Genomic DNA, 16,947 nt, shown 5'->3' with positions numbered 1-16,947 from the left:
CACTACCAAAAATTATACAAACCTGCCACCCCTGTTCCCAAAGTCTACCCCAGAGAACTCTCAATCTAGGGCATCGGATCTTGCGGAGACATGATTAGCTTTACACACGTTGTAGTCCCACTGAAGTCAACAGAGCTAATGTTAAGCTCTTGAATGAGTCCTTGCCAGGGCCTAGACACAACCAGTTTTCATAAGTAATTTTAAAAGGCTAGAGAACCATTGTAGTACTGTTTATAAACTCTTTTAAAATGGGTTCTAAGATTGCTTTTATTGACTTATTTTTAGGTTGCACCATCACTTTGTCATATTAATAAGCAACTGATCCTAACAAATTTGACTTATTGACAACATGCTTGTTTTTGTGTTGTTTTCTCTTTCAATAGAGGGGAGGATGGAAAACATCACTGTTTCTCTTATCAAAAATGAGTCTAAAGATGGGGTTCGTGAATGGTGGGTTCTCAATCAGCTTGGAAAAAGATATAGACAGGAAGAAAGTCTTGAACTCTTTGTATTCAGTGACAAAGTTAGCCCTCCTAGCCTTGGATTCTTGGCTGGCTATGGGTAAGAGAGAATCTTATACTTAAATTATTTCTAATAGACAGTGCTGTGGTTTTAAGGTGAACTGGGAAATTTATCTCTTGTAGACCAGGGTTTTGTGTTCCTATTGTAACAGTTGAGAGCATCACAAATACCTAAAATAATACATAGAGGAGCAGGACTGGCCCTAGCCCCACATAAAAAAAAGTGCATTAAGAAGGGAGTAAATTTCATGATTTTATGGAGATTAAGATCTTCTGTTTTAGCATCTCTAGCAGCCTTCATAGCTATAACATCAGGGTATCAGAGACACAGTATTGCTTATCTTAGGTGGAATAAGAACCCTTCACTCAGGCCCTAACAGCTGGATAAAGAAATTGATTTTAAACTATTTTAAAATAGGTTTGACATTCTCAATTATAGAGAACAAATTCTGCCCCCGATGTTTTTCCATTCATGTACTCTCAGAGTCGGGAATTTTCTCCCCCTACACAAGATCCATGTGGAGAGAAGTCTGCACCATGATGGTGGTTTCACCATCCTGCTGCTTACCTTGCAAAAGAACCCTCCCTGTAGTCAGGAACCCACAGCTGGGAGGGAGAGGAGGACAAGGCCAAAGAGAGGACATGCACTGTCTTCTCCCATAACCCTGCAGGGAAGTTAATATGGTCTGAGTCTTTTCTGCTTATGCCCTCCCACATTCTGAAGTATTCCTTCCTGGGGGTTCCAAAGGGAGTGGCCAATGGAGGAAGCATTAGCCGCCCAGCTCCACTGGCCCCAGAGAGAAGTGAGTAGGCCCCAGACCTTGTAGAGAATTATGGTTAATCCTAGCCTCCAGCTATCTCAGGGATCTGCAAGTTCTGGTAGAGCAGGGTTTCTCAAAGCAGGAGTTGCCGCTTGTGTAGGAAAAGCCCCTGGTGGGCCGCGCCGATGTGTTTACCTGCCCCATCCAATCGCGGCTCCCACTGGCTGCGGATCGCTGCTCTGGGCCAATGGGAGCTGCTGGAAGTGGCCCGCGCCACTTCCAGCAGCTCTCATTGGCCCGGAGCACCGATCTGTGGCCAGTGGGAGCCGTGATCGGCTGGACCTGCGGATCGGGCAGGTAAACACACCGGCCCGCCAGGGGCTTTCCCTACACAAGCGGTGACCCCTGTTTGAGAAACCCTGGGGTAGAGAAACCTTAGCAGAAAGGGAAACCTGCCGGAGACTCTCTCTGCAGGAATGATTTGGGGGAACCTGCAGTAGGAGATTTCCAAGAAGATTCTTCTCCTCAGCACATTTTCCACATGAGGTGGAGTTTTTGTCCCTTTATTATTTTAATAGTATACAATTTTAAACATATTTTTAGAAATGATTTTATGAGAAATGTTTAGATTTTGAATTCCATTATTATTCCTGATGTGTAACACAGTTGATTCAGTAGAAATGGTCATGTTTCATAAACCCATCACCATCTTAGTTTTATCAGCATTTGCCTGTATTTGGACTTATAATCAGTAGAAAAACATCTTTGAACTCTTTCCTCTCTTGCTTTACAGTATTATGGGACTTTACGCCTCAGTTGTCCTGGTGATAGGGAAGTTTGTCCGTGAGTTCTTCAGCGGGATCTCTCACTCCATCATGTTTGAAGAACTACCAAACGTGGACCGTATCTTGAAGTTATGTACTGACATTTTCTTAGTAAGAGAGACTGGAGAACTGGAACTAGAGGAAGACCTGTACGCCAAATTAATATTCCTGTACCGCTCACCAGAGACGATGATCAAATGGACTAGGGAAAAAACTAATTGATCTCTTTGGAGTCACACTGCAAATCAAGTTGACTTCATCTGAATTTTAAAAAAGCACAATATTCTCATAAGAGCTAAGCCTTTTATAGTTAGGTAGCAATGATTTTTCACTGACTGAGTCCAGGAAGCTACTTCCTTAGGAATCCATGCTGCCTTTCAAATTAAGGATTAATGGTGAAGAAGATTGGTTTGATTTTTTTTTTAAATGCCCACTCTTCTAAAATCTGGGGACCTTGCTTTGTAATTTAATCAACCAAATGTTCTGCATCCTTGACTGGGTAAGTTAATCTTCTGGACATTAAATTTCTACCGTTAAAGGAAAAGGAAAGAAAGAAACGATCCCTCAGAGGACTTCACTGGACCTTTTCTGGAGCGATAGTTTGTGCAATATGCTGTTGTACGTCACTGACTTTCAAGATACAGTAATGGGAATCTGACTAGCCTTCAGGACAAGCATGCCAAAAGGCCATAGTGCGAGCTGAAGAAATGCTAGCCGTATCCATTTTTAGAAAAGCAGAGGTTTTGATGTACCGAAGACTCTGTGGACAACCCTCTGTAAGCAAAAAGAAAACAAGTGACAATCTCTTTAATTACCTTATTTTATTTGTACAGTCCCAGGAGACATTTCCATGAAACATCAATGACTTTTCTCAGGAAAAAAAACTTGGTTTTAGCACTTAGTTAAACCTTAATGAATTATGGAGCATTGGGATGTTCTGCTGGGCTATCTTCCCACAATTACTTCTTTCCTTTAGACAGAGAAAAACCAACTGAATGACTAAGGAGCTGTTTCACTTCTTATATCTCTTTGAAGACTGAATAGTGTGTGCTACTCTGTGCTTCCCCACTACATGCTTTTTCCCCCCATTTTGATGATTTAAGGCAATGGTTTTGTTATCTGATATTCTCCTTCCAGTGTTTCAGGTATACAAAAATGTTTACATATTCCAATTTACATTTTTACATCCGAGACGGGTTTTTTAAGTTCCCAAATATAAAAGTACATATGAGCTTGAAAAATGGCCTTTTCTTAAATTACTCTTGTTGGTGACACAAATGGTTCATTAGAGAACATTGTAGCATGACAATTTATGATTGCAATGTAGGTTTAATTCCATGTTAAAAAAAATGCAATTTCTGAAAAACAAAATCATTGAGTGGGTAGGGTATGTTAAAAGGTTATACTGTGTAGTTTTGATTCAGTAATGACTTAAAATAAAGCACATGATGCAAAGTCATTATAGAGGTATTTTTTCTTCTTCCTCTTTACACTAAATGGGAAATGTCTTTATATAGCTAAGATATTCACAGTGGAGATAAATGACAGTGACAAATGAATCACATTCTTTCCGTTTTCAGAGTGGTAGCCGTGTTAGTCTGTATCAGCAAAAACAATGAGGAGTCCTTGTGGCACCTTAGAGACTAACAAATTTGGGCATAAGCTTTCGGGGGCTAAAACTTCATCAAATGCATGGAGTGGAAAATACAGTAGTGAGGTATAAATACACAACATATGAAAAGATGGGAGTTGCCTTACCAAGTGGGAGTTCAATGTTAACGAGCCAATTCAATTAAGGTGGAAGTGGGCTATTCTCAACAGTTGACAAGAAGGAGGAAAAATCACTTTTGTAGTGCTAATGAGTTCAATGTCATCAAGGTGACCTATTTCAAACAGTTGACAAGAAGGTGTGAGTATCATCAGGGCGGAATTAGTTTTTGTAGTGACCCATCCACTCCTAGTGTTTATTCAGGCCTAATTTGATGGTGTCCAGTTTGCAAATTACGGTAATTCCAGTTCTGCAGTTTCTCATTGGATTCTGTTTTTGAATTTTTTTTGTTGAAGAATTGCCACTTTTAAGTCTTTTATTGAGTGTCCAGGGACATTGAATGTTCTCCTACTGGTTTTTGAATGTTATAATTCTTGATGTCAGATTTGTGTCCATTTATTCTTTTGCGTAGAGACTGTCTGGTTTGGCCAATGTACATGGCAGAGGGGCATTGCTGGCACATGACATTGGTAGATGTGCAGGTGAACAAGCCCCTGCTGGTGTGGCTGATGTGGTTAGGTCCCTTTCAGTTAGCTGCTATTTATTATATAAATGATAGTCAGTCAGTCAGGAGAGGGCAAAAAATACAAGGTAACTTTCAGCTGAAGGGACAATTGTAGCTTTATTGGCGCATCTTAATGCAGGGCTTTATAAAAACAGCACAGTTGAAATTATAACACACTTACCCTCTTATTCAGTCCTTCTGTGAAAATGGTGTCGGTTCCATTCTATACCCTAGCAACACGTTTTGGACACTATGACGTGCACAAGAAAATAAACTGCTTTGTTATATTGTAACAATAAAATCAAGTGGTGACTGGAAGGCTATTTGATTTCTTCATATACCATAAGGAAAAGGTGGCGGTTGTTCTAGAGGGCTGGCAAGATTTCTGGTTGTGCTGAACATTCCTCTGTGGAGTGATTTACTCTTCAGCTTGTAAGTCTAGTTCTTTCTCATACCAGGGCCATCATTTGACTCTATGCAGGGGTTACAATAGAACCATAGGGACTGGTTAACATAACGGAGGCGATAAATCTAACCTGTGTGTATACTTTGATCCTCTGTGTTCCCCTTTTCTAAACTGAAGAATAAGATACTGGGAGTTAAATGGGTCTGGTGTGTATTTCCAAAATGTACCAGCCAACCAGCCTACTTTGATCACTATTGTTTCTCTTCCTTCTTGGTCGCAGAATGAACTTGACAGTCTTTTAGACTTGCAAAACAGCTGCTTCTTTTTCATTAATGGACTAAACAATCTTTCTACCTGATCTGTCATGAACTCCGTAGATCAGCCATGTGAGTGCATGTGCCTCCAGCTCAAGCTACACAGGCTGTCATTTAGGCAATAGCATGGTTTTGTGAAAGAGCTCGTGCATGCCAACAGTTTGGGGAAACGGAGCCCAATCTTGAAGTTCTGAGCTTTCTTGTTCACTGCAAGAAATTCAAGTCTCAAGCAGGTGGATGCTAGGTAAAAATAAGAGACACTCCCAGACTGATAGAAGTTGCATCTTATAAACTTCAGTGTTTATAGGCTGCAGCATAGACATACCCTTAACGTCAATGGAACCTTTAACCACTGACTTTGAACAGTACAAGGATCTGGCCATAAATTCGATATGGGTTGCCTATTACTGCAAACAGCCATATTTTGGAAGGTTAGGAGGAAAAAAGATGGTTAAAAGACATGCTGCCAAGTTCCCACACAATTCAGTCATTTTAAATTTTTGGCACTTTATCTCCTCACATACTAGTCTAAAAGGCATCTTTGCAGACTAACAGAGTGAATGAGTACACAGCTGTTTAGACAGTAAACTCCGAGGGGCATTGTCTCTTTATAGTCCACTCACCACTCGGCAGCTCCTCATGGCCAGGTGTGGCATAGCAGCTCTCTGGGCTGGTGACCGCCTGCCGATGGTCGTTCCCCTTTCTGTGGCTCTTCCTCAGCCTGTCTTCAACTCAGCCTATAGCCCCTTTGCTGGGCTGGAGAAGCCTTATGTTGGTCCTTTCTTTGGGACCATTAGGGGAGCCCAGTGCCACATTCTACTCTTGGTTCAGGCTCTGGGCCTGTGCTGAATTGCTAGAGCTGCTCCTTTAGCTGAGCCACAGTTTTCCATTGGCGCTTCCTACTCAGCCTCTTAAGTGCTTCCTCTAGGTCCCTCTGTCTCTCCCAGGTCCCTGCTTGGAGTAATTGCCTTTCTCTCTGCTTTCTGCCTGGTTCTCTCCTGCCCTTTTCCCAGCTGGGCTTCACCACTACTTAATCCTGGCTCTTGGTTCCAGGACCGCAGCCACCCTCTGCTCTTCCTGGGGAATCTGCCTGATTCCTCTCTCTGATGGGTTGGATCACCCCTGGGAGCTGCCACCTGATGTACCAAAACTACTTCTGCTCCTGCTTTCCTGCTCTGGAAGCTTAGGACTTCAGTGCCCTGCCTGGTTTAAGCCAGAGTCACTAGCCTGCTGCAAACCCAGACCCAGGGTCTGAACCACGTGCCCCAAAGCTGTAGGCTTAACTGAAAGCAACTTACAGAAGAGTTCCTGTCATTAACACTCAAATGCCCAACTCCTAATGGGGTCTAAACCCCAAATAAATCTGTTTTACCCTGTATAAAGCTTATACGGGGTAAACTCATAAATTGTTCACCCTCTGTAACACTGATAGAGAGAGATGCACAGCTGTTTGCGCCCTGCCCCCAGCTATTAAATTAACAAGTAAAAAATGATTTTATTAAATACAGAAAGTAGGATTTAAGTGGTTCCAAGTAGTAACAGACAAAACAAAGTGAATTACCAAGCAAAATAAAATAAAACACTCAAGTCTACGTTTAATACAGTAAGAAACTGAACACAGATAAGATCTCACCCTCAGAGATGTTTCAATACGTTTCTTTCACAGACTGGATGCCTTCCTAGTCTGGGCACAATCCTTTCCCCTGGAACAGCCCTTGTTCCAGCTCAGGTGGTAGCTAGGGGATTCCTCAAGATGGCTGCCTCCTTTGTTCTGTTCCACCCACTTATATATCATTTGCATAAGGTGAGAATCCTTTGTCCCTCTCTGGGTTCCCACCCCTTCCTTCTCAATGAAAAGCACCAAGTTAAAGACGACAAAGAGTCCTGTGGCACCTTATAGACTAACAGAAGTATTGGAGCTTAAGCTTTCATGGGTGAATACGACATGCATCTGATGAAGTGGGTATTCTCCCACAAAAGCTTATGCTCCAATACTTCTGTTAGTCTATAAGGTGCCACCAGACTCTGTCGCTTTTTACAGATCCAGACTAACACAGCTGCCGCGCTGATATTTGACACCAAGTTAAAGATGGATTCCGGTTCAGGTGACATGATCATGTGTCACTATAAGACTTCATTACCCACTTGCCAGCACACACCTATACAGGGAGACTTACAAGTAAAACAGAGCCTTGCATGCGTCTGACGAAGTGGGTATTCACCCACGAACGCTTATGCTCCAATACTTCTGTTAGTCTATAAGGTGCCTCAGGAGTCCTTGTCGCTTTTTAAGTAAAACAGAGCCATTTGCAGTCAATTGTCCTGGTTAATGGGAGATATCAAAATTCCAACCCACCATTAATGGCCCACACTTTGCATAATTACAATAGGCCCTCAGAGTTATATTTCATATTTCTAGGTTCAGATACAAAAGTGGTACATTTATACAAATAGGGTGACCACACTCAGTACATTATAAGCTTTGAGATGGTACCTTACAAGAGACCTTTTGCATGAAGCATATTCCAATTACATTATATTTAAACTCATTCGCATATTTTCATAAAATCATATAGAGTGCAATGTCACGCTCTCAATCAAGGTGGTTTAACCGCCAGCTCCCAGGGCAAGCCACCCTGTTACACTCTTACTTGAGCTTTATATAGTACTGGCACAATGGGCCCTGATGTCAGCTGAGCCTGTTAAGTGTCTTAGTAATGATACATCCCACTGTACCATATGAAAGGGCGCATCACCTGTTGAGACTAGGCTCATTTCTACTGCTATCTGGGGGGTGGGCAGCAGCAGTTTAATTGAATTCAAATTTCACTCCTCTTTAATTTCAAGTTTAAAACTGCCTTGGTTTGTCAGTTTGATTTAAACAAAAGCACATGGTCAAAATCCAGGATGGGACAGATCCATTAACCTTCTAAGGCCAACATTTAAACCAGCACACTTAGAAGAAAACACTTTAAATCAAAGTATGTCTAGAAATTAGCACTAAACAGGCCATTCGACAGCCTTCAGCATTTTTCTTGCTTTTGCATTCTTATTATAAAATATAAGACACGACACCTGTCTCCTATGCTTGGTGTATTGCCTGGATGCCAATGGCTCCTTTTTTTTTGTCCCAATGAAGAAATGCAGTAGCTTAGATTCTTTCCCCCACCCAACAGCTTTGTCGTAGCATTTTAAGTACCTGAAGGGAAATAGAATCTTGTTACCGCACGTTCTTTTAGGGCAAACTTGGACAGTTTTTTTTCTTTTTTAAATCAGCTGCACTAACAGTAGGGTTGCCAGGCATCTGGTTTTGGTCGAAAAGTGACCCTGGTGCTGACTAGGCCGTTAAAAGTCTGGTTGGGGGCATAGCGGGGCCCAGGGCTAAGGCAGGCTCCCTGCCCGCCCTAGCTTCATGTCGCTCCCGGAAGCAGCTGCAAGGTCCCTGCGGCCCCTAGGCACATGGGCAGCCAGGGAGGCACCGCACGCTGCCCCTGCCCCAGTGCCAGCTCCATAGCTCTCATTGGCTGGGAACCACAACCAATAGGAGCTGCAGGGGCAGTGCCTGTGGGTATGAGGGCAGTGCATCAAGCTGCCTGGCCGCAGGGACCTGGCGGCTGCTTCCTGGGAGCTGCGGTAAGTGCCACCAGGACCTCCACACACTCTCCTGCACCCCAACCCCCTACCCCAGCCCAGAGACCCTTCCTGCACCCCAAACACCCCAGCATCCACATCCCAACTCCTTTCCCCAGCCCAGAGCCCCCCTCTACACCCCAAACCCTTCATCCCTGGCCCACACCTCCAGCTGGAGACCACACGCCCAACTCCCTGCCTCAGCCCTGAGCCCCCTCTCCCACACCCCTCATCCCCAACCCCACCCAGAGCCTGCACCCCCAGTCAGAGCCCTGCCACTCCTGCTCCGTCCAGTAAAAGTGAGTGAGGGTGGGGGGGATGGAGTGAGTGGGGGGAGATTGGGGTGTTAGGGTTGCCAACTTTCTAATCACACAAAACCAAACTTACAGTAAACATATAGCAGGCATCCAAGGAAGTCTGTGTGCATGGCCTATTGGCCAGAGCTCACTGCTGTTATAATCATACAGGTCTTAGTTTACTGACCTGGGTCATTATTACTTCCTGGAGGGTTCAGCAAGAGTTACACATTTGCTATTGTAACCCACGTGCCTAATAGAGAGAGCTTGCTTTAAGAGCTATATGGGCTGGGGGTGGCGGGGAGGAATTAGTTGTGTCTGGATCATTGTTGTTGTGCAGATGAACAATTAGGACTCCGCATCCAAAAGGTTTTGGAATTGGGGGTAGTGTTGGGTATGCTCAATAGATTCCCTGGAGCTGGGCTCAGATGTGATATGGGAACTTGGCCGTGTTGTTTATAGAAATGGGGACAAGGGGAGGAAAAACTAATTTTTCATTTTAATTGTATACTTGGAATGTAGTTTGAGTTTAGCCAAACTGTTTTAGTTAAGGTGCTCATCAAGTTTTCTCTTATGTCATTGTGATGATGGGGGAAAGAGTCATTTATATTTTGCTCGTCTTTGTTTCATATTTTTCTTGTAACAGGTTTGGGTTTTTTTAACTTATGTACTTAGACTGCATAGTTGGAGGAGGAGGCGTCTGCATGGATTCTAGTTGGAGATTTCTATAAGCAAGTGGCGGGAAGATGTTGCAGTGCTTTTGACGCAGCAGCCTATAGATTTTGGTGGTCAAAGACAGACTCTGGGAACTCAGCCTAGCTTTTGGGAACCCTGAGTTTCTTCTCACTGTGGCAGTGGGACTGACCTATTTAAATTTAATTTTTCTTCATAATCCGCATACAGCATCTTCACAGTTGTACATAAACAAAGTAACCATGTTCTGGTGTAGAAGTTTTGGTGTTAAAGTTGTTATTAATTATGTTGCTTTATTATACAAGTTTATAAAGTTGGCAATTAAGAATTAAATTAATCCCTTTTGTTCTTTTGGGGCCAGACTGTGGGAAGGTTGACTCTGTGCAATCCTTACTGCAAAGCCGCTGGGATTGAATTATTTTGGGTCTCTATCTGCTTTTCTATGGGAGTTGTTTATAGGCAGTAGGAGAAGGGCAGTGAAGTAAAACTCTAGCCTCATGGTTCTCACACTTATTGTCATGCCCCCTACAGTGTCTAAAGATTATGGGTCTAGCAGAGGTGATGCATGGGTCAAGCACCCTCTCCCCCCTCCCCCCACCCCACGATTGGCCTGCTGTGGGGGGGGTTCCCTTCTCCAACTCCACCCCCACTCCCAGTCAGCTGGGCCGGGCAGGGCCAGCTGCTTCTCTTGCTGGCTGCCCTGGAGCAGCCAACTTCAGCCACATGAGAAGCAGCTCCCTTCCACTCACTGCCCAGCCCAGCTGCCAGGGAGAGAAGCCGAACATGCCAGGGGTGGGGAAGAGGCACAGTGCCTCCCCCCTGCAGATAACATGGGGAAGGAAAAGCACAACAGCCCAAGCTGGGTGCAGGGAGAGGGGGGCTGTCGCTAGGCAGAGAAGACATGTGGGGTGGTCACATGTCCTCCCCTTTTGAGATTGTTCCCCCTCCCCCGTATGGGGAGGCACGAGTTGTCTATGACCTAGGCCTAGAACTGAGTTTTCTGTAATAACTGTCTCATTTGCAGCACGTGAATTTATTACAAACACACAGGGGTTTTATCCACCTTCATACTTCTGTTGGCTCATTTATTTTTCAGACAGCTACCTCATGTTCAGAGGGGAACAGACAATCTGAGCGAGGAAGCTGCCAAAACACATGTGGCATGTTCACAGCGATACACTCTTCAAACTCGTGTAACAATACATTTGGGGAAAGCACACTTGTTGTATTAGATAATGAATTATGCTGCTTTGTGGCTACAAGAGTGATGTAACTCAGTAAATTATTAATGATCCTTTTCAGATGACTTTGTTTCTAAATATGTTGCAGAGCCTATACAATGGAGGCCAACGTAGTGTGTGTGCAGCAACACAGCATCCCACTGCAAAGTAGTAATATCTTTCCACCTCTGCTATTGGAAAAACCAACACGTTTGACTTGAAAACTGAGCAGGCTGTCGCATGACGTGCTCAGAGTAAGACCAGGACAAAAGTGACCTTTAAGATCATCCTTCTTTTCAGACAGAAACGAGACCTACTGTGAGAGACTAATTGCTCATCACAGCTGACTCCCTTCCATTTAAACTCTTTTGAAAAGGATGCCTTTCAGTCAGGGCCGGCTCCAGCATTTTTGCTGCCCCAAGTGGCGAAAAAAAAAGCAGCGGCAATTCGGCAGCAGGTCCTTTCCTCCCAGAGGGACTGAGGGACCCGCCCCCAAAGAGCCGGACGTGCCGCCCCTTTCCATTGGCCACCCCAAGCACCTGCTTGCTGTGCTGGTGCCTGGAGCCGGCCCTGCTTTCAGTAAAAGATGGACTTGGAAGGGACGCTGATTAGTGACACAGCTCAAAGCCTAACACGGGCTGGCTGCTGATGGACTTTTGGTTTTGGGGGCAGTAGAAGTTAAAGGTGAACTGCAAAGCAAAAAATTAAAGGTGAGGCACAAGCTTTATTGCTAAAACATCCTCTCTAACCTGGCAGTTAGAATCTTTTTTTTTTTTAATGGAAACTTTGTGGTATTTCCTGGTTTACTGAGGCTGTCCCAGAATACACTACCTGAAATCTCACTGTAAACCATACAATCCATGGAATTTGTGATGTGACAGAATGATGCAAGCGGATATCGTCAATGACCCAGGAAGAACAGTGGTCACCATTAAGAATTCAACTTCTGCCAAAAGATGTAAGAGTAGCTAGGAGTTCATGTCTGTCTTCCGCGCTTAGAATAAGAAATAGCCCAACTATCAGAGTGTGGTAAATGAAGGCAAATGCTTAATGGTGACTACTGTAACTACGGGATTTCAAAGATTTTTTTTGTTTTAAAAGGTTAGTTTTGTATTCAGAGCCTACCGCTGCTTTCATTTTTATCCAAAATACCCAACAACAACATTTTCAGAGACAGATCATCTAGTACACAGGAAACTGGTTTTTTGCTCCCTCATATTATGAAATAAATACTTGGAATAAATACGGCCCTGGCAAAAACTATAGAAGAGTCTATGCAAACTCACAGAAAAATGCAATGTTTATAAATATTGCTGTACCTTGGTGCAACAGAGGAGGAAATATTAAAGAAAACATTACTTAAACCCCCTTCACACAGACAAAATCCTTATATGCAGTATGTAACAAAGCATTGTGCAACCCCACTTTCTCCTCCTCATGCTGGCCAAAAACTATGACATTTGTACCACTAGAAAAAAGAACAGGAGTACTTGTGGCATCTTAGAGCCTAACAAATTTATTTGAGCATAAGCTTTCGTGGGCTAAAACCCACTTCACTGGATGCATGCAGTGGAAGATACAGTAGGAAAACATATATACACAGAGAACATGGAAAAAATGGGTGTTGCCATACCAACTGTAATGGTAATTAAGGTGAGCTATTATCAGCAGAAGAAAAACACTTTTGTAGTGATAATCAATGTCATTGTGTCATTACACAAAGTAAAACTGTTTTCCCAATGCTAATTTTTCCCCTTACTGTTACTCACACTTTGTCATCCTGATTATCACTACAAAAGTTTTTCTTCTGCTGCTGCTAATAGCTCACCTTAATTAATTACAGTTGGTATGGCAACACCCATTTTTTCATGTACTCTGGGTGTGATATATATATAATCTTCCTACTGCATGCATCCGATGAAGTGGGTTTTAGCCCACAAAAGCTTATGCTCAAATAAATGTGTTAGTCTTTAAGGTGCCACAAGGACTCTTCCTTCTTTTTGCTGATACAGACTAACACGGCTGCCACTCTGAAACCTTGTACCACTAGGGCTCTTTTCCCCTTGCAGCAGAGGCTGCATCACTGAGATAGCAAGAACTGCTCTTACCACTGCCTCACACTACCAAATCCCTTCCCCTGCCCCGAGAATTTTGGAGCTATCGTATTCTTGGAAACTGCTTTAAGCCTACTTCAGAGTGCCCAAACAGTAGTAGTAGTTCCTCCGTGCGCTCAAACTGCACCGTCTCCACAACCCACGTAGCCCTAATGTAGTCTCAGAGCTTGCTCTCGCTGAGGCCGAGGAAGTGGATTAATGTCACAGAAATTATTTTAACTAGACAGGATGCAATTGTGCTCCAGCCTTCAAAAAGGTAACGTGGAGACACCCAATTTACAGACATCAAAGAGACCATAGTAATTGTTTTTGGCAACTGTACCAAAGCAAATAGACGGCTGCTGTACGCACTCAAAATGAAATGACAAAGCCATTGGTTGTTCCCGGGGAGGTGAAATTCATTTCAGACTGTTGTTGTCATCCTTGTTAGTCCAGATGTTTTCTTTGTAGTTCTCTGCTGGACTTGCAATTAGGTAATGTTGATTAAAAACCGCATTCTTCGTACTTGAAAGTCCGATTTCTCCTGCTTGTTTTAGGCAAGCTCCATAGTCAGTCCTGTGGATTTATGTATCTACCTCGACTATTCTCAGCTGAAAACTGGTGTTATTGGTCTGGGTCCAAATGACTAGAGGAGACCACTGACCACATCACTCTGCCTGACTTGCAGTGGCCTTACAGAAGGAAGAAGCAATGGCCTTCATTGTGAGGGACGGCAGTCGGCAATGGACCAATATCAGCAGTCAGAAAAACACACCTCATTTCCCTTTTCTGTCTTCTACCAGGTGGTAGTTTCTGCAAACTGGAACTCAACTCATGAAGTTTGGCCCTAGGTCCAAAGTTCAGAGCCAGAGTATCAGTTCGAAGCTATTTCTCCTGAGAAAACACACTGTACCGCTGCATCAGAATTTAGGGGGACTTTGGGGGGTGGGGGAAAAGCATATCTCACTGAACAGCACACGTTTTTTTCCCAAAGGTCAGCTAGGTGCAGAAATAGCTGCAGTGAATCCTGATGCCACTTGTGCTGTTCCCCCTCTCCCGCATCCTCGGCTCGCTCGCTCCACCGCCGGCACAATGCTCTGGGCGGCGGGATTGTGAGCTCCTGGGGCAGTGCAGCTGCAGAGCCCGGCCTGACCCGCTGCTCTGTGCTGCGTGGTGGCGGCGGCAGTGTGGCCCAGTTCCAGCGGGGTGGTGTGGCTGTAGTGCCACCAGGCACCGGTGCTCCTGGCAGCGCGGTAAGGGGGCAGGGAGCAGTGGGGGTTGGATAGAGGGCAGAGGTGGTTGGGGGCAGGAGGGTGGATGGTGATATGGGGGGAAATGGGGTTGAGTGGGTGCAGGAGTCCTGGGGTGGGCAGGCAGGGGACAGGGAGAAGGGGTGGTTGGATGGGGCATGGGTCCTGGAGGGCTGTCAGGAATGAGAGGAGGGGTTGGATGGGGCAGCAGGGGTCTGGGGGCAGGGTGTGTGGATGGGCAGGGGTCCTGGGGGGGGGCAGGGGCAGATAGGAGGTGGGGGCCAGGCCACAACCCCCTCCCCAACCGACCCACCATACAATTTACGAAACCTGACGCGGCCCTCAGGCCAAAAAGTTTGCCCAGCCCTGATCTAGATTAACAGTTAGTGAGTGATGTGTAAATCTACAGCACAGTGCAGGGTCTGGTGTGTGGACCCTGCTCCCAGGCATTAAAAGTTCTCCGGGGCATTCTGATCTACTCTACTTTGACATGGGGTTAGATCAAAATGCCCTTGGGAACTTGTAGTGCACAGTAGCAGGTCCGTGCAGACAGTCAGCGTGAGACAAGCTTGTGCACTGCAGATGCACATCCCAGCTCGCCATGCACCATCTGGTGGGCTAGACAAGCTGTAAGTGAACTCTGACTAACTCTAGGGTCACTGAAACATCTGCTTGCTGCTCACAACCCTCAAGAACTTCAGTGCAGAACAAACGTGCCCAGGATATTGCACTGTCCACCATTCAACACTCCCCCCGCCCCCCGCCAAGTTTTGCTTATGGATTTGGAGTCCATTAGAATTCAAAATAAAGCAAGAAAGAGGGAGTTTGACTTGCAGCAACCATCCAAAGTCACACCTAGCTGCCTATGTGTACAACCACTGCTTGAACTGGCTGTGTCAAACATGAAAGGACTGATGACCTGACCAGATCCAGGCAGTGATGGGGCCAGTGTAATTATTATGGCGGCTCATGGCTGTGCTACACCAAACCTCTTAAGGTACAGTAGTGCAGCAGATGAACCATGACTTGGAGACATGCGCTGAACTTCAGCTGTTAAGCCCTGGACAGGTCCAAGTAACCATTCAGATATGTGGCTAAAGTGAAGGGATCTTTTACTAGGGCTGGCAGAAAGGAAAGGTTGCAAATACCCTAGATATGCTGGCTTAATCAGCTATACTTCAGGGTTGTACACAGTGAATCAGAGACTATCAGGGTTGGAAGGGCCCTCAGGAGGTCATCTAGTCCAACTCCCTGCTCAAAGCAGGACCAATCCCCAAACAGATTTTTGCCCCAGATCCCTAAGTGGCCCCCTCAAGGATTGAACTCACAATCCTGGGTTTAGCAGGCCAATGCTCAAACCACTGAGCTATCCCTCCCCCATTCTGAGCTAGCTGATAAAAGGTTGGATTTCCCCACATCTAGTGTCTAGGGTGCCCTCTCCAGCCAGACCTCTAATAAAGGCAAATAGGAATGTGGCTGTGGTGTGTGTCCACACACACATACCCCCCCAGACCCCATTTGAGGGACATTGGGTTACCCTTGGTGCAGCAGCTCTCTAGAGCAGCTGCTCTAACCACAGGCTATAAGCACCCCACCCACAGTCCCAGGCTGCATACAGTTATCTATTACCAGGACAGTAGCCTGTTCTCCTGGGTGCGAGCGTACTGACTATTTCCTAGATTAATTCACAGTGTCTAAGACACTTTGGCTTCAACAGCCTTCTTCAAGGCTCCTGTCCCTTTAAGCATCTGGGCTAATTGTTGTGCCCTTGGAGTTCCCTTCAGTCCCTGCTCAACTATCTGGCTGCAGGTCTCCACCCCAGTCTCATTCATGCTGCATCTCTAAGTTTTGCAGTGACCTGAACCCAGCCAGTCTGCTCTGCCAATGGTTCTCTAGCTCCTACTGCAGCTTGCTCCCCTGCTCCGCTTCCAGCTTGCCTGCTCTGCTCCTAACTCATGATGCAGTCAGGGCTTACAGAGAAATATTCCTTCTTGGGCCAGGGTGTTTCTGGAGTTTCTGTTTCCTCCCCCCCCTTGGCCTGGGAAGAAGGGGGTATGTCCCTGGGTGGCCACTCTGCTCCCCTCCCTCCCATGACTTGCCAATGGGAAGGGTGGTTTCCTGCTTAATAGATTCAGTCATACCTGTTTGGGGGTCAGAACCCTAGGGACTCACCACAGAGGTGCAGCTCACCTATGGGCTGCAAGAACCACAGCATGTTGGAAACGGTGGAGTACCTAAGGGGCAGGCCTGACAGGGAACCTCGCACAGCACAGCGAGAATGCCACAGCAGTAACTATTCCCACTAACATGAATTGCTACTTCCTGGCAGGCCCCTTAACAAATCAAAACCACAAGGAAGGAAAAGATAACTATGGGTAACCGTCCTTGGTAGGAATCTAAGTCACAAACTATGGAAGGAAGCGGGAAGAAAGGAAGGGAAGGAGGTAAGATGGTTGTGGACAAATGCCAGCTAGCGCAGCTGTTGAATAGCACCACTCAGCCTAAAGGAGGGCTAGGGGAAGATTGCATGTGTAGCCCAGCTGGCAGGTTTCAAAGCGGTGCCAGGAGTGGAACAAGGTAAGTGACCCTAAAGAGCACACAAGATGCACTTAGTGGACGACAGAGGCAGCCCCCTTTTATAGCAACGCCAGCTGGCACTCCAGTTG

The 16,947-nt window shown here is 45.4% G+C and overlaps 1 protein-coding gene across 1 annotated transcript in view; it reads left to right on the top strand.

The window, feature by feature from the left end:
* Nucleotides 1-3,749, top strand: part of PIEZO2 (piezo type mechanosensitive ion channel component 2) — a 457,344-nt gene extending 453,595 nt beyond the window's left edge. Inside the window, exons 54-55 of the mRNA XM_045007801.1 lie at nt 384-561; nt 2,076-3,749. Coding sequence (XP_044863736.1) covers nt 384-561; nt 2,076-2,328 — 431 coding nt within the window. The 3' untranslated portion in view covers nt 2,329-3,749. The remainder of the gene's footprint in view (nt 1-383; nt 562-2,075) is intronic.
* The last annotated feature ends 13,198 nt before the right edge of the window (nt 3,750-16,947 follow it).

Source organism: Mauremys mutica, chromosome 2 (assembly GCF_020497125.1).
Source record: "Mauremys mutica isolate MM-2020 ecotype Southern chromosome 2, ASM2049712v1, whole genome shotgun sequence".
Taxonomy (NCBI): domain Eukaryota; kingdom Metazoa; phylum Chordata; order Testudines; family Geoemydidae; genus Mauremys; species Mauremys mutica.
The sequence above is the reverse complement of the archived record's forward strand: the minus strand, read 5'-3'. Positions and strand labels throughout refer to the sequence as shown.